The sequence below is a fragment of the Doryrhamphus excisus genome, chromosome 15 (assembly GCF_030265055.1).
Source record: "Doryrhamphus excisus isolate RoL2022-K1 chromosome 15, RoL_Dexc_1.0, whole genome shotgun sequence".
Lineage (NCBI taxonomy): Eukaryota > Metazoa > Chordata > Actinopteri > Syngnathiformes > Syngnathidae > Doryrhamphus > Doryrhamphus excisus.
The window spans coordinates 9639554-9667352 of record NC_080480.1 but is presented as its reverse complement, the minus strand read 5'-3'; the positions used below and the strand labels follow the sequence as shown (position 1 = coordinate 9667352).

Below are 27799 nucleotides of genomic sequence, written 5' to 3'. Positions count from 1 at the left end.
CCCATTATAGGTTGATACTAGCTCCGTGCGTCACAGCTCCGGCAGATGTACAGCCAAACACCACAGAAGCCGGTCACGCTGGTCAAGCAGGGGGTTTCCACAGCCAGAGCGAGGCTCGTTGTTGCATCGACCGGAGTCAGTGTGGCACTTTGCCGCAACGGATTCAGGTGCAGCCTGGGGTGACTGCTTATTGTTGCTATCGCTACTTGCAGCATTACGATTAAAATAAAAAATGTACTTGCAATTAGGTTTCTTGCACACGTCAACATCAGACACAAAGCAAATAGTTATTTGTGTAATATAATAATATATTTGTGTCCGATCTAATGATATATCTTAGATCTTTGCTGCGATACAGAACACTATTGTTATGAAATGGTTCTCCACTTCAGAAATCCCTGATCTAAAAGAAGTCTAAAGTGGCATTAACTTAATATCATTTGTAAACATTTGCTAACATAAATACGCTTACTGAACACTTCACAGCACTTATCAATTTCAACAATACCAACTAAAGCTCACTCGCTCTGCAAATAGTAGCTTCACTTTATTCCACAGTTCCTTTCCACTTGTGATTGACAGAGAATGTGATTTTTACTATTCAATTAATGAATTGCAACAAGTTTGTGAAGAGAGAAAGCTATTATTTTCAACCTGCCCCTTCTCTACATGCAGAGAAGGCAGGTATGTTGGGTTCAGTTTGTAACAAGTAAGACTGGCCAGACGGGATGCATGCTTCTTAGACACACAAGGAAACGTTTGTGTCTGAATCTCAGTGTTGTGTAATGCAAGTCAGAGCTTTAAAGAGCCACAATAATGTTCTGTATAGCAGCAAAGATCAAATTATCTGTTGGGGGTAATTCAATGCTACACTATTGTTAGGTGGGGTGTATCGCCTTGCAGCATCTCCTTCAGATGAAGGTGCATCATCGATAATTTAAACACTTGAGCTGCACACAAAGTTAAAATAGGAGCTTTATAATCTCCTGAGATGATAAAACATGATGCTGGCACGTTTTCCTGTTGCTTGGAAACATGTGTCCAACAACATTGGGAGTCGGCACAACTTTTCTTGCATTGTATTGTAGTATTTTCAAGGTTGCACTTCATTACTTACAGTACAGTATGGATAGGACAGGCAATGAATGCAACATAAGAAAACAGCAGGTGCTCTTTGGAATGTTGCCCCACGCAAGACGATATTCATATATTTTGTAAATGGCACCTTGTCCTTCATTCTCAGGCCAATAGGATCCATGGTAATATTGCAGCCACCAGTGCGAGCATTGTAAATGCGGACAGCAGCACCAGCAAACACCGGGCAGTGGTGCACAGTCTGTACCTATGCCTACGATGCGGATGCACCACAGTCATTACCATGCTGAAGGCGTCCTCCTCAGTCATGGGTCTCCCTTGGGTGCTTATGATGAAGATCTGGGAGGCGCTGTGACATGGCCCGATGAGTCTCTGCCGACGGAAGCGTTCTGAAACCCCATGAAAACAGTTTCTAATCCACCTGACTCCTGTGGGTGAAGCTGGTGTCTCCTGAACCTGGACCAGTGGTGGTGGTAGAGTCATCATGGGAACCTCCAGGGTCTGTCGTCCTCCTCCATCCTCTGGGTCCCCATTCGTCTCTGTCAAGGTGAGCAGCTCATCTTTTTGCTTCCTGATGAAGGTGAGGTGTCTGCAGATTGGACACACGATGGTGTCCCTGATGTTTCCATCAGTGTGGATGCTCACCAGTGTTTTGACCAGGCAGTCGTGACAGAACACATGTCCACAGCTGAGAGTCCTTTCAGTACCACACAGACTCTCATAGCAAACTGGACATTCGCTCACGTCCTCCTGAGCATCATCCTTGTAAAACGCCATTAAAGAAAAATGTTAGCGATGATAGCAAAGGCAGAGCTGTAGCTTGTCTGTCTTCCCCCTCTGCGTTCCTGACTTCAGTGGGTGGAGGCGAGGCTGTAGCATGCATAAACCCTTGCCAAACTGGGCCTGCCACCTGTGTACTTGCTGCACACTAACTCACTTTGCTCACAATGCTCACCTAGGAGGACAATTGTGTGTGATACCTGGCATATCCTTCACATTACACAAGTTGCTTTTCTGATTTTTTTCCCCCATTTTGTTGGACTTAATAAATATTATGGTATCATTTTATGGAAAGATATTTATGCATTCAATTATTGTAATATGTGATGAAATATTATTTTCACTCTGCTGGTCATTGCCTTAAATACAGTACGGTGTTCTATTCCGTGGTCATGCCATGTTGATATAGATATTTAGGCTGGGCCTGGGCCATTCTTGCTCCGGGAATTTGCTACCCGGAGGGTGTCAGCTGGCGCCCACCCACTTGCTCATGTGCTGGCTTTTGTCAGCCTCATTGTTGTCATCCTGACGATGGGATCGGAGGACCTGGGGTTTTCTTGTCCCTTAGCTGTCCGCGCTCTCTGCGGCTCTGGGTCTGGATTGATTGTGGATGTGGGATCACTGGGTCCCCTGCCCACATTACCAAAAAAAAAAGAATTGTCCATAGGTATGAATGGGAGTGTTTAGAATGTGGCTGCAAGGCGGTCTAATTGTTACACAGGCCACAGGCCGCACAGCGAGGAAACCAGAGTTCAAGTCCATCCTCGGCCATCTCTGTGTGGAGTTTGCATGTTCTACCCGTGCATGCGTGGGTTTTCTCCGGGGGCTCCGGTTTCCTCCCATATTGCAAAAACATGCTAGGTTAATTGGTGACTCCAAATTGTCCATAGGTATGAATGGGAGTGTGAATGGTTGTTTGTCTATATGTGCCCTGTGATTGGCTGGCGACCAGTGCAGGGTGTACGCCGCCTCTCGCCCGAAGACAGCTGGGATAGGCTCCAGCACCTCCGCAACCCTCTTGAGGATAAGCGGTAGAAAATGAATGAATGAATACTTGCAACTGAATTGTACTGTTATGCTGGTATTTTAATACAGTATTAGCTATCTAATAATGACTAATGTAATGCAGCATAACGTAGTGATGTCTGTTTGCTGAATTATAGCCACCTTAGTCCACCCAAAATTCTCGTGGTGAGATATGTGAGATAAACCCCAAAACAGGGTTTTTTTTATACCTTGTAATAACGGCTGGTATTCTTTATACATTTGTTGATGTTCATAAAGTTTGTTATGTTATCATGTTTCCTACCATAAAGCACGATTCACAAATTTCTACATCATTTCAATGTTATGTATCCTCCCTCAGAATTACATTTATTGACAAATATAAGTTTGTTATGTTATCATATATATATATATATATATATATATATATATATATATATATATATATATATATATACATGTTCAATTCTTTTTAGAAATGTTGTTAGAGGGCTGCTTGTTAGCTGTTTTTTCTTAGAGTTGTTTGTTATTTGTCAATAAATGTAATTCTGAGGGAGGATACATAACATTGAAATGATGTAGAAATTTGTGAATCGTGCTTTATGGTAGGAAACATTTATTATTAACAATTTAATTAACTTGTGATCTGCCTACTCACATCCAGCGAGCGGTGAAGACGAAATCACCTGCTGGAGAAACTGGTGAGAAAGAAAACCTGCAGTGTTTCGGCCCTCTCTCGACACATGTGGGCTAAGGGGTAGAATCAATGGCAACGGGACTATGCTGAGTCCAACAGTCTGGTGGGGCGCGGTTCAACCCAGCACATATATTTCTATTGTGACTCATCACGGTTGGGTGACGCTAAAAAGTGACGTAGGCACGCACACCCCCGCATGGGCGTTCCGCCGCTTCCGGGAGACGCGTTGGCAATTTCCTAAACACGACAACGCGACAATTCAGCAGCTAGCGAGGCCGAGGGACGAGGGCCTGTGGTGTGTCTTCATTTTTGGATTATCGCGACGGGGAAGCCAGCTAACCAATTGACAGCTATTTATCATGAACAGGTACCGAATTTAAGTTTCATATGAATCGCTTTTGAATGTATTTCAGTCGAAGCAATTCGACCTCTGTGGTGAATGTCTCAAACCTTCTGTGTCGTGCGGCTTTGACGGGTAGTTTTAACAAACATGTACATTTCAAAACTGACCATTCCACATGTATTTTTCCCTTAAAACGCTGACATAAACGTTTTAAATGTGCCAAATAATTGGTGGCCAAATAATTGTGTTGAAATTAATGTAAAATGGTAGATTGTTGTGGTCGTTCTTTTTTTATTTACGGTATTCTTATTTAGATGGGTACACCCGCTGTGTCGTCACCGTCAGCTCATGTTCTTCAGTTGTTGTTGTTTATTCTTTTAACCAGCACATTTCCTTTAGAAATTGATGTCCGATTATAGTGGATCAAACTAGTCATGCGTTTAATCCTCAGACACTTGTGATAAGAGGATGGATAAACCAAAAATGTAAAAAAAATAAATAGGAGAACTCTGTTTTGAACTCTTGTTCTCCTTAAATTTAACTCACATTTTGACAAGAAATGCTGTAGATGTATGTGTGTGTGTGTGTGTATATATATATATATATATATATATATATATATATATATATATGTGTGTGTATATATATATATATGTGTGTGTGTATATATATATATATATACAGTGAAGAAAATAAGTATTTGAACACCCTGCTATTTTGCTATTTCTCCCACTTAGAAATCATGGAGGGGTCTGAAATTTTCATCGTAGGTGCATGTCCACTGTGAGAGAGATAAACTAAAAAGAAAAATCCAGAAATCACAATGCATGATTTTTTTAACAATTTATTTGTGTGATACAGCTGCTAATAAGTATTTGAACACCTGAGAAAATGAATGTTAATATTTGGTACAGTAGCCTTTGTTTGCTATTACAGAGGTCAAACGTTTCCTGTAGTTTTTCACCAGGTTTGCACACACTGCAGGAGGGATCTTGGCCCACTCCTCCACACAGATCTTCTCTAGATCAGTCAGGTTTCTGGGCTGTCGCTGAGAAACACGGAGTTTGAGCTCCCTCCAAAGATTTTCGATTGGGTTCAGGTCTGGAGACTGGCTGGGCCATGCTAGAACCTTGATATGCTTCTTACGGAGCCACTCCTTGGTTTTCCTGGCTGTGTGCTTCGGGTCGTTGTCGTGTTGGAAGACCCAGCCACGACCCATCTTCAATGCTCTGACAGAGGGAAGGAGGTTGTTCCCCAAAATCTCACAATACACGGCCCCAGTCATCCTCTCTTTAATGCAGTGCACTCGTCCTGTCCCATGTGCAGAAAAACACCCCCAAAGCATGATGCTACCACCCCCATGCTTCACAGTAGGGATGGTGTTCTTCGGATTGTACTCTTCATTCTTCTTCCTCCAAACACGCTTATTGGAATTATGACCAAAAAGTTCTATTTTGGTCTCATCTGACCATAAAACTTTCTCCCATGACTCCTCTGTATCATCCAAATGGTCATATGCAAACTTAAGACGGGCCTTGACATGTGCTGGTTTAAGCAGGGGAACCTTTCGTGCCATGCATGATTTCACATCATGACGTCTTAGTGTATTACCTACAGTAACCTTGGAAACGGTGGTCCCAGCTCTTTTCAGGTCATTGACCAAGTCCTGTCGTGTAGTTCTGGGCTGATTCCTCACCTTTCTTAGAATCATTGAGACCCCACGAGGTGATATCTTGCATGGGGCTCCACTCCGATTGAGATTGACCGTCATGTTTAGCTTCTTCCATTTTCTAATGATAGCTCCAACAGTGGACCTTTTTTCACCAAGCTGCTTGGTAATTGCTCCGTAGCCCTTTCCAGCCTTGTGGAGGTGTACAATTTTGTCTCTGGTGTCTTTGGACAGCTCTTTGGTCTTCGCCATGTTACAAGTTAAAGTCTTACTGATTGTATGGGGTGGACAGGTGTCTTTATGCAGCTAACGACCTCAAACAGGTGCATCTGATTCAGGATGATACATGGAGTGCAGGTGGACTTCTAATGGGCAGACTAACAGGTCTTTCAGGGTCAGAATTCTAGATGATACACAGGTGTTCAAATACTTATTTGCAGCTGTATCACACAAATAAATTGTTAAAAAATCATGCATTGTGATTTCTGGATTTTTCTTTTTAGTTTATCTCTCTCACAGTGGACATGCACCTACGATGAAAATTTCAGACCCCTCCATGATTTCTAAGTGGGAGAAATAGCAAAATAGCAGGGTGTTCAAATACTTATTTTCTTCACTGTATGTGTGTGTGTGTGTATATATATATATGTGTGTGTGTATATATACATATGTGTGTGTGTGTGTATATATATATATGTGTGTGTGTATATATACATATATATATATGTGTGTGTGTGTGTATATATATATATATATATATATATGTACATATATATATGTATATATATATGTATATATGTATATATATGTGTATGTATGTATGTGTGTGTGTGTGTATATATATATATGTGTGTGTGTGTGTATATATATATATGTGTGTGTGTGTGTGTGTGTGTGTGTGTGTGTGTGTATATATATATATATACACACACACAGTTGTGCTCATAAGTTGAGCACCTCCCTCCGCAGTCCCACCGCAGTTCCTCAGCTGTCACTCATGCCTGAGACTTTGTCGAGCACTACTGTCTAAAAACATAAAATAATCATCACAACTCCAGCATGTCTTATGGGCACCATAGAACTGAGGAGGGGAGGGTGGGTGGATATGTCAATGTATGAGTGTCAGTCTTTCACAGAAATTGTGAATATGTGTGTGTGTGTGTATATATACATATGTATTAGTGTTTGTGTGTGTGTGTGTGTATACAGTTGCATTCAAAAATTTTCAACCCCATTGCAGGAAAGGATGTTCGGGAATTGAAAAAAACATTTAATTGTGTTTATAATAAAATCTTACAAGGACTTCTAAAATAACTAAATGCAACTAAAATTACAACAATTTTTCTGATACAATGACAAATGCCCTTTGAGTGGTTTGCTCACTGACGCAATTATTCACCCCTGAAGATGACCACATATGAACAGAGGTTTCAAACAGGTGTTTTCAGTCAAGTGTTGAAAACACCTGTAGATGTGGACAGAAAAACAATGCAGCAGATTTAAAACGACTGTGATGCTCAGCTCCGTGGTTAGTAAGACACCACGTCTTTGAAGTCCAGGGAATGGTCAAAGAAGTCCAGAGAGGAAGGTTTCTTTACAGAAGCAAGGACAATGATATAAAAACATAGCAAAGGCATTCAACATCTCAAAAGACATAATCTGAAGCATTATTTGCAAATTTAAAACTCAAGGCACAGTGAAAACGCGACCTGGGCTGAGGATGTTGTCAGCGACTGCTGTCCGGTACCTGAAGCAAAAGGTGGAGAAAAATCCTCGAGTGACAGCTGAGGAACTGCTTTGGGACTTATCAGAGGGAGGTGCTCAAGTTTTGGCCCAGACCATAAAAAAGTACCTTTTTACCTCCAAATCTACCAAAGCTTTGTTGTTGCAGACAAAGTGCTGGAAGATTTTGGAATGGCCATCGCAATCGCTTGACTTAAATCAGATAGAGAATCTCTGGTGGGACTTGAAGAAGGAAGTTGTAGCATGAAAGCCCAAAAATGCCAGTAAACTGGAGTCCTTTGCCCATGAGGAATGGGCTAAGATTCCTCTAGATCAGGGGTGGGCAATTAATTTTTATCAGGGGCCGCATGAGAAGCCTGAATTGTGTCAGAGGGCCACCAACTTTCTTTCATTGTAAAATACTTAAATTAAATATTTTGAATAGCTCTAAGTTCCCCGCGATGTCCTCAATCCGCCTCGTTACAGTGCGTCGGGAGAGTGAAACGTTCTCAAATGCGCCTTTTTTCTCTGGGCACATCAGCGCAGCAGAGTCCAATAAACACTCCTTAATAAACTCTCCGTCGGAAAACGCCTTACTTTTTCTGCCGATTTTGTGAGAAATGACATAACTTGTCCTGACGGCTGCATCTCTGGGAGTGTGAAGTTTAGTGAAAAATCCTTGTTGGGTTTGTAGTTTTGCAAGCAATGCATCAGACTCCCTTGCACGCTCTTCACCAGACAGATTTCTGTATTTATCTTCATGCTTGGTGGTGTAGTGGCGATTCAAATTATATTCTTTAAACACAGCAACCTGTGTACCACAGACTAAGCACACTGCTTTGCCTTTACTTTCTGTAAAGAAATATTTGGAAGTCCATGTTTTGTTGAAAATACGGCATTCGTTATCAACTTTTCTTTTCTTGGGGTGTGCCGACATCTTGGGGATAACCTCGCGAACAGCATCACCTTCACTCACACACGTGTATACGCGAGTGAAGGTGCTACGTCTACGACGTGCATACGTAGCGACGTAACGCTTTTCAAAATAAAATTTCAAAATAAAAGTTAAAAAAAAGTTTAATTTATGGTGTTTATGATTGGCCTCACGCGGGCCGGACAGGGACGTACAAAGGGCCGGATGTGGCCCGCGGGCCTTAATTTGCCCAGGTCTGCTCTAGATCGCTGCAAGAAACTTGTGTCAAGCTATGTGTCATGTCTGAAGGACGTTATTATTGCCAAAAGGTGTTTGACTAAGTGAATTACATGAATGTACCCGTTACTACATAGTCACCGCATGTACTGTATATAAAACCATAAAACGCTGTTGGTTTTTGGAAATGTATTAATAGTAGCCAGCATCGGCAGATCCCATCATGTGCAGTACTTTTCATCTGTTTTTGTATCTTTGGAAGGAACACGCAGAAAAGACAGACATCCAGGTATGTGTTTGTGTCTCACATAAAGATTGTGCATGATGGGCTAAATGCCTAAAAAGTGCAGTTTTCCTTTTAAGAGGAAGGCTTAAGAGAGCGAACGACAGTGAGTAATGCACCATTTTGTGCTGTTTTGTTTATTTACTCTGCCGAGCAAATGCCTCAGTAAGCGTTGGGATGAAGGCTCCGTTGCATCTCCATCCATAGTTTTTTTTCCCAGTTGGGAAGGGGAGGATGGTTCTGACAGGATGGTTATGTCATACAGTTGGTCGTACTTTTGATGTATGTATTTTTCAAAATATGCTTTTTATGTGCAGAGCAAGGGGTTGTGGACCACTCGAGAACCTGATATGGAGTTGCCCTTACTATTATTAAATTTTTTTAAAAAGAAAGATGCTAAGTTTTGTTGTAAAAGATAGTTAGTTACTCGGTTACTTAATGTAATCATGACTCTTGACTGGTCCAGCTTTGTTTTTTGTAATTCAAGTCACAGTATTGTCCAATTCACAGCACCATCTCCTGACAGAATAGCAGTTTCTGTGGCAGATTACTCGGGATGAGCAACTACACCTTTCCGTTCGCCAATCTAGTTCTGACATACACTTTCGGTGCAAGTTAGACACATCATCAACGACATAATAGTGACGGGGCTGAAGATCAAACCCAGGTCTTATGCCAGGGCAGTCAGGAACAGGGAGGAAGCAGACTAAATGGATGTCACCTCAACGGAGCAACAAGTAATGGATTTCCTAACATCGAAAGAGGTAGATGTTGACATCCTATCCATCGACACTTGCATCCCACTGTATGGCAAGAACAGAACCACACCCGTCAAGTTCACTAACAGGAAATCCAAGACCACTGTACTAAAACAGTGAAAGAAGCTGAAAGTTACAAATGTCTACATGAATGACCACCTGGCTAAACGTAATGCTGAAATCGCGGAGAAACCATGTGACCTGAGAAAGCAGGGAAAGATTCAGGCTAACTTGGAGTGCCACCTGCCAGTGTGCTCGTTGTCAAAAATACCAAGGATCTGGAACAATACTGAAATGGAAATGGAAAATGGCTTAAACATCACCATTATGACACAAGAAGATCTACAATTGGACACCTTTGGCTCTACAAATCACACACAATTGGAATTGGAAAAGGATATAGATCCGGACAAAAAAAAAAAAAAAAAAATTCACACATGAGAATTGACTGTCGTTATTATACAGAAGAGCAATACAATAACAATATTGGCGACAAGTTGTCAGTCATACATATAAACTGCAGAAGCATGTACGCAAACTATGACAACATCAAACAGTATTTGAATTTATTCAAGGAGCCTTTCAAAGTAATCGCAATCTGGGAAACCTGGCTGAACAACAATAAAGGCACAGACTTTGAGCTGGAAACAACTACATTACAAAGTAGTAAAGAATGTCAGTTGCTATTGACAATAATTTAGAATGCATAACTATTGAAATCTGTAAAGAGCAAAGCAAAAACTTGTTCATAAGTTGCCTTTATTGTTGTGTGTATGTGTATGTATATATACTATATGTGTGTGTATATGTATATATACTATATGTGTGTGTGTGTGTGTGTATATGTGTATGTATATATATATGTGTGTGTGTGTGTGTATTTATATATGTGTGTGTGTGTGTGTGTGTGTGTGTGTGTGTGTGTGTGTGTGTATATATATATATATATGTGTGTGTATATATATATGTGTATGTGTGTGTGTGTGTGTGTGTGTGTATATGTATATATATACACACACACACACATATATAGGTGTGTGTATATATACACGTACTATATATATTCTAAGGGTTGACATGCACTGTCAACCCTGGTATGGGATGGTATAGACAGGTGTGAGCCTTTCCACATCATGTCCAATCAACTGACTTTACCACAGGTGGACTCCAATGAAGCTATTGAAACATCTCAAGGATGATCAGTGGAAACAGAATGCACTTAAGCTAAAGTTTGAGCTTCATGGCAAAGTCTATGAATACTTACGTAAATGTGATTATTCTTCTTTTTATTTGTAATAAATTTGCACTATGGGGTGGTGTGTGTAGAATTTTTGAATTGTAGAATTTAATCAATTTTGGAATAAGGCTGTGACAAACATTCATTCATTTTCTACCGCTTTTTCCTCACGAGGGTCGCGGGGGTGCTGGAGCCTATCCCAGCTGTCTTCGGGCGAGAGGCAGGGTACACCCTGGACTGGTCGCCAGCCAATCACAGGGCACATATAGACAAACAACCATTCACACTCGCATTCATACCTATGGACAATTTGGAGTGGCCAATTAACCTAGCATGTTTTTGGAATGTGGGAGGAAACCGGAGTACCCGGAGAAAACCCACGCATGCACGGGGAGAACATGCAAACTCCACACAGAGATGGCCGAGGGCGGGGACCGAACCCTGGTCTCCTAGCTGTGAGGTCTGCGCACTAACCACCAGACCGCCGTGCCGCCTCGCTGTGACAAACAAATGTGGGGAAAAAATGAATAGCTGTGAATACTTTACAAATGCACCGTACACCCCAAAAATATTGTGATATATGCCGAGGTCCATATCACCCAACCATATTGTACATGCATGCAAACTGCTGATTCCCAATGTTTCAGAAACCAGTCTAATATTGACTGCATGTAAACGTACTCATTGATTAATTATATTAAATTGTTGCTTTCACTGAAGAGTGTGGTCATTTCCTTGCCACTCTTGTGTAATTAGGATTGTTGTGTAATTATTCACATATGTTCTCATTTCAGTATGTTTTCTGGTTTTCTGTGGGTGGTGCCTCTCTGTACATCTTGGATCACCATGGCACAAGATTTTTCCCAGTAGGTGTTAATGTTGAAAGCAGAGAGTCGGGCATTTGCCATTTTTTTTGTCCCACAAAACTATGCCACCGTGTTTTTTTTCTTTGTTTCCCTCATGATTATGGGGAGCACACAGACACGTGAGTGCGGGTGAGAGGGAATGTTGATGATGCAATTTCTGAGGACTGTTCAGCAAGAATGGCTTCTGCAGCAATGGAAGTTCTACGAATGAAATAGCTGAAAAGAAGTGTGTCCATTTTTACAGGCCACTGAGAGGTTGTGGATGCATTCAGAGACTTGTGTGACGTGATTTTGCTGGGGGGGTTTTCACACGGCTTTGAAACTCATTCCGCTTTTGCATCTCTTTCATGGAAGCTCATGACTATTCTCCTGAACCTGCAGGTGGTCCTGATATGGATAAACAGATGAGTCCCAAATTTTCCTCAAAAGACGAAGAAGTGGATTACTGGAAGTCCCAAGCCATTAAATATAAGAAAAGGTATGATTTATGCCTCAAATGTACTGCCACAAAGTTTTAGGAAAAGTGGGTTACATAACAATGTCCGAGTTTACTCTGTGTTTGGACTTGGAACAATCCAGATTCCTTTCACTAATATACACAGTGGAAAAGAAATATATGAAATCACTTCAGGACAGCAGTTTGTTCCAGACAAGCAAGACGCTGAGTTGCTGATTACGTGAGTAGCTGTGGTTTTGACCAACTGTTTTTTAAATATTTGCAGTTATCCTTCATCTTAAAGTTTCAACCCCTTTGAGGAAAATGATAATCAGACAAGCATTTTGAAATCTGTGGCTACATAACGATGTTTGAATTGCACTTGAATAAATAATTAACATTGGGTATTATTCCTTAAAGAACTGTGCATGAACATGAACACGTATGTCTTTTTTTTCTGTGTGTTTAAAAAAAATAGCACAATGCTGCAAGTATGGGACCCACCTATAAGCCTTCTGCAAAATACTTAAACAGCGCCAACAATGGTCCATTTACATAGAATGTGACCTGCATAATACCCAGGCTACAGTGACATTATTATTATCGTTAACATTGTTAGTATTGACACTTGGCCATAACAAACCAGCTAGCTACTAGCCAGCTAGCAAATAGCGCCTCACATCAGGTAGGCTACATATTTGAGCTGACACCACAGGGCTTGACAATAACGATGTACCGATGGCCCGGGACAAGTTAAAACAAAATTCGGGCAAGTAAATCCAATCACTGATATTCCTGTCAGGCAAGTGCACTTTGGCATGCCATACTGCAAAGAGTTTTTTTAAAAGTGGTTCTTGTTGGGTGTTGGTAAAACACAGACTGCGTAATTCCGGTGGTAATTTGCAAACCAATCCTTGCAAGTCTTGAAATGGACCAATCAGAATCGTTTATTTAGACCACGGTCCGCAATCCACAGTCCGCGTTTTACCCACACCCGTTCTTGTTCGCGATCAACCAATCAGCGATCGTTTGACTAGGAAAACATCTATCATGGTGTCCCTGCCAACATCGTCTAATTCTTCAACAACTTCTGAAGGAAAACACCAAAAAGTGATGAAATAGTGCCTCCTAAAGAAGTATTTTATTAGCGGCAGCAAATCAAATGATGGCACAGATGAGTGAATCACATTGCTGTGGCAATTTAAAGTGGTCACAATGAAACACCACCAATTAGATCCAATACGTTGTGCTGATTTTGCACAAGCTACAAAATCTAGCGGTTCCATTTCTCTGTGTATTTTCCTCACCTTTGCTTCACAAATTATTGTTTGACCATTGAGCATTTTTTTCTGGATTAAAAACACTTTACTAGTACACAAATGTGTCTATTCAATAATATTTCATTGTGGTGCACAACTTATAAATATCACTGCTTACTACGATGTGTAAGGTAGTATGGTAGTATGTTAACATACATCTCCACAATTTTTCAGACATTCCTCCAAATACAATGTGTCAGTACTATTATCTGATGAATTATCAGCATATATTGATATATGATATCATTATGGCAGTCTTTTCATTTTACATGGGGCAAGTTCGGGCAAGTAGTTCTCACCTTAAGGACTCCCCATGGGCAAGTATTTTTTGTTTTTAATGTGGAGCCCTGCACCACTGCTGCTGTGTTTAATTCCTGAGTTTAGAAAAGTTAACGCAAGGTGTAGGTGTTCTTTTCTATATTGCTGTGTGAAATCAATGTGCCAAGTACTTCAAACCTCCACTAATGCTTAGAATGACCAAAATACTAGGTCAATATTTACATGAATATACCCGTTACTACATAGTCACCGCATGTACTGTATATAAAACCATAAAACGCTGTTGGTTTTTGGAATTGTATTAATAGTAGCCAGCATCGGCAGATCCCATCATGTGCAGTACTTTTCATCTGTGTTTGTATCTTTGGAAGGAGCATGCAGAAAAGACAGACATCCAGGTATGTGTTTGTGTCTCACATAAAGATTGTGCATGATGGGCTAAATGCCTAAAAAGTGCAGTTTTCCTTTTAAGAGGAAGGCTTAAGAGAGCGAACGACACTGAGTAATGCACCATTTTGCGCTGTTTTGTTCATTTACTCTGCCGCGCAAACGCCTCAGTTGGGATGAAGGCTCCGTTGCATCTCCATCCATAGTTTTTTTTTCCTAGTTGGGAAGGGTAGGATGGGGAAGGGAAGGGGAAACCCCAGCGTAAGAGGTTTGACGGGCTTGGGAGCACATCATACACTGACCGGATGAGGAACTCGATCCGGTGTGGCTCAAATCGCCATAGCTCTGTCCACGATATCTTCCGGTCAGCTGCCTCCTCCCATCGGGTCCATGCTCCCTGCTGCCGCATCCCTACTGTCCTAGTGCAGTGGGCTTCCTCTACCCCTGCACGGACCTCCTCCTGGATCACCTGACGCCTTTCCTTTCCCTGGGCCTCGTTGAAGTGAGGTCTTTGGTTGCTCCCGAGGCCTGACTATCCGGAAGCCACTGTTCCCACCAGCTCACTGTGTCGCAAGCAGGACTCAGCCTGGTCTACTGCCTCGTGATCCTTCCACTTCTTGCCAGTTCGTACTTCTATGCCAGCCGAGGAGACTTTCATGTCACTGGATTCCCTATACAGCAGCACCTCTCTTGCTCGGGTGACCATAAACTCCTCCATCAGACTACTATAGGGCAGTTTCAGCTTGATGCTCCTCCCGTACAAGGTGATGCTGCTGAGGCTTTGTGGTAAGACCAACCACCTCCGCAGGAAACAGCTGACCTTGCTCTCAAAGCCCTCGATGGTGGTTAGTGGCACATTGTAGACCAGCAGCGGCCAGAGTAGACGTGGCAGGATGCCGTGCTGGTAGATCCAGGCTATAAACTTGCCTGGTATTGACTGCTGCCAGCCAGGTTCCCAACTCCTCTGATGTCGCTTGGAGTGCTGCGGTGTCCTTCAAGGTGCAGTCATAGGTCTAACCCAGACTTTTAACAGGCTTCTCTTATCTATTTTTTTTTCCCTCTTATCTAAATTATCTGTATCCGTATCTGTACTCTGAATGAGTGGGTCAAAACCCAGATGTGGGCGTGGTTTAGCCAGAAATGGGTGGGGCTTAAATCACTACATTGTTTTAAGTCTGAAATTAACATCAGAAGTTGCTATATTTATTATTATTCCGCTATATGTGTACTGTGTATGTGTAAGTGATCTTGAATACTTTTTTAGTATCAACTCTTCTACAACTTTGTTTTTTCTTAGTTACTTTATGCTTTTTTTTTGTCATTATACCATTACTCAAAAAGTCCAGTCTTGACCCCTGATGATCCTGCCAATTACCGCCCCATCTCCAACCTCCCCTTTCTTTCCAAAGTACTGGAAAAGGTGGTTTTTGCACAGCTCCACAGCCACCTCGAGTCAAACTGCCTGTACGAGAAGTTCCAGTCCGGGTTTCGTTCAGGCCACAGTACCGAAACAGCACTGGTTAGGGTCATCAATGACCTAATAATGGCAGCTGATGCTGGCTCTCCATCATTGCTCATCCTTTTCGACCTCACTGCAGCCTTCGACACGGTTGACCATCACATCCTTCTTCACCGCTTACACTCCTACGTCGGACTCTCTGACTCCCCCCTTGGGTGATTCACATCATACCTCACAGGCAGAACGGAATATGTGTCCTTGGGGGGTCATAAATCAGTCATCCTCCCTGTCACTTGTGGTGTCCCTCTCCCTTGGCCATGTTATCAGCCGGCATGGAATATGATTCCATTGCTACGCGGACGACACGCAGTTGTACATCAGAACAAGTCGGGCACCCTCTGTCGCTCTGTCCACACTCTCCACCTGCCTGAACGAGATAAAGGCATGGATGACAGCTAACTTCCTCCAGTTAAACAGTTTCAAAATGGAAGCTATCCTCATTGGCACCCCACACCAGACCCGGTCATCCACTATCACCACCATCACCGTCTCTGGCCAGGATAGCCACCTCTCATCTGCAGTTGCCAACCTCGGTGTCAAAATGGACCCCCACCTGACTTTCGAAGGTCACATCAAAAATCTGTGCAAAACCTCCTTTTTCCATCTCAGGAATATAGCAAAACTCCACCCCACACTTATCCTCACTGACGCCAAAAAACTTGTCCATGCCTTTGTCTCCTCTAGGCTGGACTACTGCAACACACTCCCGATCAGGCTTCCCAGCAAAAACATCCAGCTGCTGCAGCACATCCAGAACTCTGCTGCCAGAATCCTGATGAGGGTGCGAAAGTTTGACCACATCACCCCCACCCTCAAATCCCTCCACTGGCTCCCTGTTAAATATCGGATTGAGTTTAAGGTCTCCCTCCTGACCTGTAAGTTCCTCTATGGCACTGCCCCCCCCCCCCACCTCGAAGAACTCTTCACCCCACAAGCCTCCTCAAGCCACCTCCGCTCAGGGCAGGCCAATCTCCTCCTCCCCGATCATCTGAGGGCGCCACAGACATTAGACTGTTTCAAAAAAGGATTAAAAACATATCTTTTTAGAAAAGCTTTTACATAGCTTGCCTATTTTAATGCATATTTAACATTTTCAGTTCACTGTGTTGTGTTAGTTTAGCTTTGGTAATTTCTACCTCCACTGCTCTACTTATTTTGGTTGTTCTTATTGTGTTATTGTGACATTTGCTGTTAACTTTGATTCTTCTATTGTAACTGTTGCACTGTGAGATCATTAATTATGGACTTGCATTATGAGCAACCCCATATTGTTATTCCTGTTTAGCTATTATTATTATTATATCTTAATCTTCCCATTTTTGTGCGCGTAATGCAGCCAAACCCGTAAAGAGGACTCCCACATGGTACACCGCTGGGATCGTGACGCTCAGGACTACAGCGGCATTTATTTTTTAGAAAGGTTCGTGTAACCATGGCGACGCTGTTAACCAAAACGTTCAAAAATTGGCCACTAGATTAGGTACACCTGTTTCTATTTTTAGAACAGCACATGCCAGAGAAAAGATGAGAATCTACAGACTTTTCACAGCCTTGTAGCTCAGCCATACAGCCACGTAGAAATGTGATTAATGGCTAATTTATTAGATAAACTTCTCAACTCTCTCTGTGGCTAATTAGTTTTTTCGTTGGATGTTTAGTTTTGGCTCTATCTTCGTCAGAAGGAGGTTTGCGCAGGGCCCTCGTCTCCCACTGAGCTAGAGCAGGGGAGGCGAAAAGATAACTTTTCTTTTTGCAAACAACTCCTCTTCCTGGCCACACCGTTTTAGCTAGCTTGATTTATTTTGGTGAAAACGTAGGAATTTTTCTCCCCTTTCCAAAAATGGAAATGATGTCTATTATGTCTGAGAGATGTACGGATTGCCTTCTGGGCCCCTAGAAGCGAGAAGAGTGCAAAATTTCACCCGTTGACTCCCATGTGAAAGACACTCTTCAATTTTCTATGTTTTCGACTCGTCCTCTTGCAGTCGTTTCTCAACCGATATGCAAAACGAGCAGATCTATGCGAAGCCCTGACCCTCGGGCCACTCACGGTCGTCTTGTGGTGTCAATATCTTGAATCGTTTGGCCGTATGAAGCTTCTGTTCGATTCAGCCTTTTCAGTCATTTGTGCTCATTCATTGTAATGGCCGCCATCTCCTCCTCCTCACCGCCCCTCCCTTCAAAAACGACGGTGTGTCGACATGTGCGATTACAATGATTCCCTTCCCGGCTGACACCATACAGTACAAAGTTTTATTTAAGTAATGAAGCACAGTGACTATAGGCACCTCAAAGACCGGAGTATCAAAATATCAAAATGTTTATAGAATCCATCATACAGCATTATGCTGTGTTATCAGGAATCGATAGTTCAGTATCGACCTGCACGTCACTACCTCTCTGCTCTTTAGTACTCCATGACAAGGCAAGTGCTGCTTTCAATTGAAAAACAACACATGACATGTACAGACACCACAGCAGTGCCTGGCAACTTTCATGACTTGATGCTGTGTTGCTCGGTGCTAGCATGCTAATTGCTAGCATGTTAGCATTTAAGCTAATTTACTCATGTCTAAAGGCAAATACACACGTGCCATGATGTAGGGAGGTTATAGGACAACCTCGGCACTTTCTAAACTTGAGGCTCTCTTGCTAGGTGCTAGCATGATAACTATTAGCATGTTAGCATTTCAGCTAAGTTACTCATGTCTAAAGGCAAACATACATGGTATGATGTGGGGACACTATGGGACTGCCTCAAACTTTTCGGGACCTGAGGCCCTCTTGCTATGTGCTAGCATGGTAGCCGTTAGCATGTTAGCATTTAAACTAATGTACTCATGTCTAAAGGCAAATACACACATGGCATGATGTAGGAGGTTATCGGACAACCTGGCACTTTCTAAACCTGAGGCTCTCTTGCTAGGTGCTAGCATGGTAGCTGTTAGCATGTTAGCATTTTAGCTAATTTACTCATGTCTAAAAGCAAAATGACCGTTTGTCTAACCCCTGTGTGTGTTTGTGCCATCCAGCTGCCATGACACCCAGGAGGAGCTTCAGGAGTTCCAGGAGGGGAGTCGAGAGCTAGAGGCTGAGTTGGAGGCACAGCTTGGCCAGGCTGAACATCGGCTGCGAGACTTTCAGACTGAGAATGAGAGGCTGAAGAATGAGGTGGACAACCTCAAGGTAATGGCTTGAGTGGGGTATTTATTTTGTTTCTTTTGTTTCTGACTTATGGTTACTTAACGGTCATCTAAGTGAGAAAGGTTATTTAGGTTTTACTACAAAAAAAGTAAGTTTTTAAAGGTGACCTAATATGCTAATTTTTTGGCCCTTTGTATTGAGTTTTGGACTCCTATAGAACAGCTACACACGATAACCAGCACAGTAATCGTTGTAGTCCTTCCAGAATCTGCACATATTCAGCTGTTTTCTCTTTGGGCAGATTGGGTATTTCTCAAAATTCAACTTTCAAGATTCTCCATTCATTTGTCCTATTGACAAAATGAATGGCGGTAAATGGGACATGTTCACATGGCCTTACCCTGAATTTTATGTAGCAGTGATGGATATTTGACATACATATAAAGTTGAAACACTTTATTGTTTTTTTTATTTTACTTTTATTTTATTGTAAAAACAATAGTAACATTAAATGGTAACACATTTAAATAACAAATTCTCTCTACTGGCAAAATCACTAGAAACTCACAGGGATAAGAATATTAACTAAACTTCAAACTTGATTGCTCAGTCTATTTTGCCAGAGTCCTCTCCACTGAGCAAGATCACAAGGGAGAGATGAAATCTGAACTGAACCTCACCAGTGCATCCAACTTGTCATCCCCCTGCCACCCAGGAGTAACCCTCCTATTCAGGGATCAGCTTGCGTTTGCAGCGACGAAGGTTTGGCTGTTGGCTGTGGTCATGCAGGTGCTGCTCCTTCCTGGCCACAGCGACAAAGTCGGATGTGAGTTTGACCCCACGCTCGGCACAGTCATTCACCACATTCACCGCACGGACATTGACCTGACTTTTTTTGAACGCAGCATTGGTAGCCCATTCTCGGTCAGCTGTTGCATAGGATGCAGCGAGATGTGTATAATCACCGCCTGATTCTGTCACCAGGCCACGCATGAAGGAAGCCTGTTGCATTGGTGACATCTTCAACCTTGCAGCCAGTGACACAACACTTGGTCAGCTAAGGATATCAGGCGGAATGAAGACGTGTGTTCCACTCTTCTTACGCTTCAGGGATGGTTTGCCTTCAGATGGTGGACAGACTGTGTTAGAATCATCCTCTGGCTCCTCATCACTTTCTGACACCAAGATGGACATTTTCATCATCTCCTTCAGCTTCTTTTCACAGCAGGAGCCTGGCTGCTGCGGCAGCTTGACACTCCTCTCGCCGCTTCACCTTGAGCTGCAGCTTTTTATCTAATGCACCAAATGTGGCCACTCTGTCCGTCTTCAGGGTTATCAATCAGCTTCTCAACATTTGGAGGCCACAGCGGAAATGTGGCATCAAGTCTGCACTCCATTTTCTCCAGCTGTTGCACTGCAGCCTCACTGGAATGCTTGGTTTGGGAGATTTTCCACAGCTTGTTGTTGGCATTGACTACATTCACCAATCTTGTGGCAGGCACGCTTGTCACTCACCATTGGGATGTTGGCCTTCTTGAAAAATGGCCGCAACTGCTCCAGGACATCCTTAGCTGCCTTGAACAGCGACAACGCTCCATTTGCACCAGGTTGCTTGGCAAGCATGCAGCGTAAGATCTGACGACCGGTTGGTAGCTTGGCACCGGTGATGATGCCATCCTCACTAGTGATTCTGGGGCCCAGACCAAAGACCAAGCTGCGACTGCTAGTCTGAAAGGAACTAGTTGTTGAGGGCAGCATCTTAGGAGAGCTGGTGGGTTGTGCTGCACAGTGCCTAAAATAATAAATGGACAAGTGTATATCAGATTATGTAGGACTACAGTACTACTACAGTACTGCTCTATAAATATGCCTTTTCAAACCGAGAGTTTTGAGCCATCCCAAACTTCTTTTAGGGCTCACTTCCAAATGCGCAAACCTCATTATCTGAAACTTTGGCATTGTTTAACTGTGAAAAAGTTTGTTTAAAGTGAAAGAGCATAATAGGTCCCCTTTAAGCTATAGTGCTATAGTCTTACATTTAGGTAAGCCTATTCGCTGAGGAAAAACAAAAAGGATGAAACTTGCAGTTCCCACATCTGTACCTGACTGACAGATAGTTGGCAGGATTTATTTTAACATGATGTAGCAAAGCCTGCTTTTTGTTTTTCCTCTGAGGTTGTGAGTACATCCATGAGGCATTTTGCATAATAGGCAATTGATTTCTCCTCCTCTATCCTCTTATTGTCAGGAAAAACTGGAGCTGCAGTATGCTCAGAGCTTCAAGCAGATCTCTGTGTTGGAGGATGACCTGGGCCAGACACGAAGCATCAAGGAGCAGCTCCACAAATATGTACGTGAGCTTGAGCAAGCCAACGACGACCTGGAGAGAGCCAAAAGGTCAGACGTTTGGAGCATATCTCAATACACGTGTTTGGATGATTTGTTTCCTTGCCACTAGGCTGAGTTCACACGGCTCTATAAACTTATAAATCCCTGCCAAATCTATTCAATTCAATTAAACTTTTATTGTCAATTCTGCCATATGTACAGGACATAGACGGGATTGCAATGCCGTTTCTCTCAGACTTCTCTCTCAGAAAAAAAAAACATGCAAGGCACAGTGGAAGACTAAAACTCAAGACTGGAAAAAAAGCTGTCAGGAGGCTGAACTCAGTCTGGTGGAGCCATTTCTTGGTAATAGGTTGTGAGCTTGATGCATTATTTAGCTGTTTGAAAATTATATCAAGTTTTAGTATTTCTGATTTTAGAAATAAGGAGTTTGTGTGTTCTCTATGAGCGGCATTATGGATTATTCTTGCTGATCTTTTTTGCAGGACATTTAGCGAATTCTGTATAGGCAACTAATAAACACGTTTTTGCTTTTTTCTTTACAGATCTCAATGGTCATACATTGTAAAATATTGTCAATGGCAGTTGACATGTTCTTTACCACTTTGTAATGCAGTTGTTTGTCCACATACAGGGCGACTCCTCCTCCCTTGTCGTTCCGGTTGATGCAGGTCATCTTGTGACCTTCCAGCTCAAAGTCCATGCCTTTATCTGCGTTCAGCCAAGTTTCTGAGATTGCGATTACTTTTGAAGGGTTGAATAGATTAAAATATTGTTGAATGTTATCATAATTTGCGTACATGCTTCTGCAGTTTATATGAATGATTGACAACTTGTTGCCAATGTTAAAACTTTTATTGTATTGCTCCACTGTGTAATAACGACAGTCATTTCTGATGTGAGAGAAAAAAATTGTGTCTGTATCAAAATCTTATGCTGATTCCAGTTTGTGATTTGTAGTGCTAAAGGTGTGCAATCGCAGATATTTTTGTGTCATACTGATGATGTTTAAGCCTTTTTCCGTTTCCACTATGGAGTAATCTTAGAATTTTTCCAGATCCTTTATATTTTTGAGAATGAGCACTCTGGTCTACGGCCCTCCTTTTCGCTTCATGAAAATCTTGCAGTTGAGACTCCAAGTAGCTTTCCCTGCTTTCTCAGGTCACATGCTTTCTTAGTGATTCGTAGACTATTGTACCTCTCAGCTGCTTTCCCTGTTTTAGTATGGCGGTCTTGAATTTCCTGTTAGTGAACTTCACGATGACGAAAGGTGTGATGGTGTTCCTACCATACAGTGGGATGCAAGTGTCGATGGATTGGATGTCAACATCTACCTCTTTAGATGTTGGGAAATCAACCAATTGTTGCTCCGTAGAAGCAACATCCATTACGTTTAGCTCATCCCTGTTCCCAACTGTCCTGGCATAAGACCTGGGTTTCCATGTATGTATGTTAGTATGTAATCCATCGTTGTGTTCTGATCTATGTCGTCGATTGCAATTTTCAGCTCCTCAGTTATTTTATCTTCTTCTCATGATCTTTTTTGATGGTGGCCCTCAGTGTGGCATTACTCTCTTGTAATTCTTTATTCACTGCTTTCAAATCTTGAATCTCCTGCATTAGGGTTTGATTGGAACAGATGGATCAGAAAGTGGATCTACACAGTATTTTGCCCCATATATTCCAACTTTCCAACTTCGTACCTTACTGTCAATGTGATCCAGCCTCCGGTTTGGGTAATCCAGCTTCGTTAGCAACTTTGTTATGCCCTCTTGTGTGCTAATCTCCTCCATTAGCGACTGCACCGACTGGTGGTAGGGATAGTTTTCATACTGCTCAGCGGGTCTCGGCAGCGGCGGCTCATTCGAAGCTGTCTGTGTGTTTATAATCATGTCTGGAGTCCTTCAGCCAGAGCTACATGAGCTAGAAGGTGCGCTAGTTTGTCTGCAGGGTCAACCCTTCCCCTAAAACCTAGGCATTGTTGCGGTTGTTAGTCAACACCGTCCATCGATTAGCCCGTTAGCTTGCCTTAACAACTATTATCAGTGTTTAATGTTTATTGTTCTAGCGAGTGTTGTCTCTCCCCACTCGTTGTTATAGTCCACAAAGATCCCAAGATGTTAGTTCAAGCTAGGAGCAGCTAGTAGCTGTAGCGGCTGTCGGCTCCTTACTGTTCATTTGTTATAGTGAGTTTAGACCTCACTTGTCCTGAATTAAGACAAAGGTGTCAGCGTACTTATTAGAGGTGCTGACACAAGTAATGGTCTGGAATTTTCCCCAAAGAAGTTTACAACTCCGGTAGCAAAGTCAGAGCTCCTGCCATGCATGTCCTTCATAAATATGGCTGAATTTGTGTCAAAGTAAAAGTTATGCTTGAAATTTATCTTTTCACAAAAAGCCTTTGTAAGCAACTGATGTTTTGCTGAAAATGACCATGTTCGATTGCTGATTAGAAAACGGGAAGAAACAAGCTTTTTTTGGCTGATGAAAGACGAGTCTAAATGTTTTTTTGGTATAGCCCTGGGACACAATGTTCTGTGTGCCTTGAAAAATCAAGCAAAAACATCAAAAGATGGGGTACCCGCCATTTTGTGCATTTGGTGGTGAGTAATAAAAAAGAAAAATTCAAAAGTAGTAATAAAACTAAGGGCATGCAAAATAAAAATGCACTTCAGAAATTTAGACAACATACACGATATAAAATAAATATACTAAACTCGTGTACAAAAAATTTAATTTCTGCATCCAGAACAAATCAAAGCAAAGTGAACGTGTGTGTGTGTGTGTGTATGTATGTACGTACAGTATGGAATAATGGCAGTGGGTGTTCTGATGGCAGATGGGAAGAAGCTGTTTTGGGGCTGGAGGTTTTACTCTGATAGAGCGTTTCCTGAGGGGAGGGGGACAAATGGACTGTGTACAGGGTGAGAGGGGTCAGCTGTGATCTGATTTGCACGTCTCCGGGTCCTGGAGGCAAACAGGTCCAGGAGAGATGGGAAACTGCAGCCGATCACCTTTTCAGCAGCACACACAATTGGCTGCACTCTGTGCCCGTCCCTGGCAGTGGCCCCAGTATACCACACAGTGATGGAAGAGGTGAGGATGGACTAGATCAGGGATGTGAAACCTATGGCACGTGGGCCAGTTCAGGCCCGCAGATGAGCTTAATCTGGCCCGCAAGACGACTTTATAAGGATTGTGTTAAGCAAGCAAGTTGTTTGTATCGGTGCAGAGCAAGTAAAGTGCAGCCAGCCACCTGATGTTTTCCCTGCGTCATCTATTACAGCTTCCACATTTAACATGACGTGCTTTGGCACCCTCATTATCCCAATCTCTGTCAAAAAAGAGAAAATGGACACAGAGTGCCAAGTGTTCTAATAGAAATGGGAAAGCTGCATGTTCGTTCATTCATAGCATGTTGCAGTGCTGAAGGAATATAACCTTCATTGCCACTATGTGAGTCTCCATGCTGACAATTGTGAAGAGAACTTTCATTGACAGTGGAGAAGAGAGAAGGTGAATAAACTGTTGACGGATCTGATGAAACAGCAGAGCGTGAGTGGAACCCAGCAGTGATTATTAGCTTGTGTGGTTTTGTGTGCTTGACTCGATGCATATATTTTCACCACATTGTATTCTATGGCTTTAATGTAAGGAAGTTTTTAAAGTGCCGGTGACGATGTGGAAGTTCTGGGAGAATGTAGCTCGTCTTTGCCACAAATACACATTCTCCACACACACTGAACACACTTCCGTGACTGTCCTCCACGTCTGCGTAAACAAAACAAGAGTGTCATAAGTGCAGTGGGAATTGCATGGGTGACTACATCTTCCGTAATCGCAAACACAGGCATTTCAGTTTGTTGAAGATATAGTAGCATTGTGTGTAGAGGAAGATATCCCATTAGGAAAAGCCACTTTTTTACCAATAAATACATCTATGCCGCTTATCCTCACGAGGGTTGTGGGGGTGTGCTGGGGCCTATCCTCGCTGTTTTTGGGCAAGAGGCAGGGTACACCCTGGACTGGTCGCCAGCCAATGGCAGGGCACATTTAGACAAACTATTCACCTTCATACCTATGGACAATTTGGAGTCACCAATTAACCTAGCATGTTTTTGCAATGTGGGAGGAAACCGGAGTACCCAGAGAAAACCCACGCACGCAGGGGGAGAACAGGCAAACTCTACACAGAGATTTGAACCCAGGTCTTCCCAATCTCCTGACTATGTGGCCAACATGCTAACCACTCAAGCACCGTTGCCCCCCCCCCCCCCCCCCCCCCAATAAATACATGTGCTTTACAATTTCAGACAAGTGTATTTCATCATATGGCCTAAGGGTTGTAGCTTTATGTACAAGACTGATGAATTTTAATTTAATATTTTCATATTGTGATACATGCTAAAAATACAGTGATATAAGTCCATATCACCCAGTTCTATATCAGATTATTTGTTTTATTAAAATCATGGTATATGATATATATATAATGATATATATATACTGTAAATATAAAAATGGCTGTTATTATAAGTTAAAAGCTGCATTGTGTTTTTTACAACTGAATGTCAACTGCTGTTGAATATAAAATACAGTAAATGTTACAAAAAATGCATAACAGTGCCATCAACTGGGTCTGATGCAGAACTGACACCACACTACCATGTTCCTGTGCAGGGCAACAATTGTGTCACTTGAGGACTTTGAGAGCCGTTTAAACCAAGCCATTGAGAGAAATGCCTTCTTGGAGAGCGAGCTGGATGAGAAGGAGTCCCTGTTGGTGTCTGTGCAGCGACTCAAAGATGAAGCGCGGGGTATGCACTCAAGGACTCAACTTGGCAAAAGCGTCATGACTTTATCTTGTTATCCTCCACAGACCTCAGGCAGGAGCTAGCGGTAAGAGAGAGGACCACAGACAGGATGTCAGCGCCCAGCTCACCCACGTTAGACATTGACAAGGCAGACTCGGCCGTGCAGGCGTCTCTCTCATTGCCAGCCACGCCGGTGGGAAAAAGCATGGAACATCCCTTTGTTGGTCCAAAAGGTCAGCTTTACATCTATTTAATTACAGCAAAAAGTGCATTTTTTATGTGAGCATGTGCTGCTGTGTGTTCTCAGCATTGACCAACGGCTGCGGCAACTCATCCCTCACACCTTCAGGCAGAATCTCAGCTCTTAACATTGTTGGTGATCTGCTGAGAAAAGTTGGGGTATGTCTTTTTTGGCCAAAGATACAATGGACACAAATGTTACAACTGGGTCTAAATGAGGCTGTTGTTAGGCTTTGGAATCCAAACTGGCCGCATGCAGGAGCTTTGCTAAGGACCAGGCGGCAAGGCAAAACCTTGCCATGGGCAATCCCGCTCTCATCAAGCACAGCACCTACTTTGACAAAAAGTGAGTCTGCATTTGTATACTTCCAGATGCACTGACATACACACACAGACCCAAAGGCACACAGATCACTAATTGTGTATGTGGTCACTGTCATGTTTTCTACAGCAGCACTCGTCATGGACTGGACCCCAGTGTTTTGACCTCCATGACAGCTTCCAGAACCATTTGTCCACCAAGCCTGCTGAGTATGTGAGGTGATGATGGGATATAACAGGACACATGCCACTGAGGGTGTGTGTGTGTGAGTGAGGGGAGTTCGCACAAGAGAGGCTCAACAAGGCACACTTGTCATTTGTGCATTCTTTCTCTCGCACATAAACGCTTTTGCAGAATGCAGCTCTTTTTACACTGCACCATGTCTGAATGACATCGGCAACGTGTCACCCCTTGGGACGGCACCCCCAATCTCCCACCCCATACATACACACACCATGACAAAAGGTCCCATTTGACCTCACTTCTTCACTTTCTTTACACAGTTCAACTAGTTATTCCCATCTAGAATGTATGATATTTTTTCAAAAGGGATGTGTTCACGTGTACTAACTGATGTCAACAGTTGTTTTATAATGCAGTATTCTGTTGCATGGGTGCTCACGGAGTGTGTGGAATGTGTGCCAGGGGCGCTTGGCCCGACCCACACTTGACTGAAGTGAATGTTGATCATTCAAGTGTAGTGTGTGTGAAGTGCTCATTTTTTGAAATGCATTAAATATCATTTTTAATATATTTATGGTACCTCATTTTTAAAGTTGCAGCTGGCTCTTTAAATTCAACAGTGCATTTTTGCTACTATACATTTCAGTCAAGCAGCGAGGGAACACATTGAACCAAATGTTGACCAGGTTTCATTTCAGAGCTCAAAAGCTCCTCACGGGTTCCTGTTGCCAATTTTCCATTTTTACCATGACAAATTGTTTCATAGTTATTTAATGCTACAAAGTGTTCTTTGGCACAAAGCCTGTTTTATTATAATGTGTTCCTATGCTCAGTGTGTACTGTACAATGCTTGCAAGGCTGGTTGTTTAGCCACCTTTTGGACATGAAGGTCTTTTTATTTATTCCAAAGTTTGTATGGCATGTGTTTAAACAGTGATGCACAGTGCTTAAAGCCATTGTGGAATGATCTTGACATTAAATAAACATTGAGATTAACAGTGTTTACGCCATGACTTGTGCTTCTAATGTGAGGAATCAAAAGGTGACTTTATCCATCCATGATTCCACTGCCTTGAGGACTTTTCCATGTCAAAGGTATCACCTCAAGCTTCAAGGCCTAGTTGGTTTTCCATGTTCACCTTCAATACGTTCTTCTTGACCTAGGAAAAAAAAAAATAGCAGCCATGTATGCGCCTGGATTC

The 27799-nt window shown here is 42.5% G+C and overlaps 3 protein-coding genes across 6 annotated transcripts in view; 1 reads left to right on the top strand and 2 right to left on the bottom strand.

The window, feature by feature from the left end:
- Nucleotides 1–304: 304 nt before the first annotated feature.
- LOC131103406 (RING finger protein 222) lies at nucleotides 305–1937 on the bottom strand. Its single transcript, XM_058049686.1, has one exon. It carries the CDS (start codon nucleotides 1870–1872, stop codon nucleotides 1240–1242), a length of 633 nt encoding a protein of 210 aa, XP_057905669.1. The 5' UTR covers nucleotides 1873–1937; the 3' UTR covers nucleotides 305–1239.
- A 1801-nt stretch (nucleotides 1938–3738) lies between these two features.
- ndel1b (nudE neurodevelopment protein 1-like 1b) lies at nucleotides 3739–27600 on the top strand. 4 transcript variants are annotated; one of them, XM_058049677.1, is made up of 10 exons: nucleotides 3750–3944; nucleotides 11534–11605; nucleotides 11987–12083; nucleotides 18578–18731; nucleotides 20938–21086; nucleotides 25719–25855; nucleotides 25918–26085; nucleotides 26160–26251; nucleotides 26323–26438; nucleotides 26544–27600. In XM_058049677.1, exons 3-10 carry the CDS (start codon nucleotides 11998–12000, stop codon nucleotides 26629–26631), a joined length of 990 nt encoding a protein of 329 aa, XP_057905660.1. In that variant the 5' UTR covers nucleotides 3750–3944; nucleotides 11534–11605; nucleotides 11987–11997; the 3' UTR covers nucleotides 26632–27600. The 4 variants fall into 4 exon arrangements, with proteins under 4 accessions (XP_057905661.1, XP_057905662.1, XP_057905660.1 ...); XM_058049678.1 differs by lacking the exon at nucleotides 11534–11605 and having other exon boundaries at nucleotides 3739–3944; nucleotides 26547–27600; XM_058049675.1 differs by lacking the exon at nucleotides 11534–11605 and having other exon boundaries at nucleotides 3759–3944.
- Nucleotides 27323–27799, bottom strand: part of LOC131103399 (medium-chain acyl-CoA ligase ACSF2, mitochondrial-like) — a 23131-nt gene continuing 22654 nt past the window's right edge. The window contains exon 16 of the mRNA XM_058049672.1: nucleotides 27323–27757. Coding sequence (XP_057905655.1) covers nucleotides 27701–27757 — 57 coding nt within the window. The 3' untranslated portion in view covers nucleotides 27323–27700. The remainder of the gene's footprint in view (nucleotides 27758–27799) is intronic.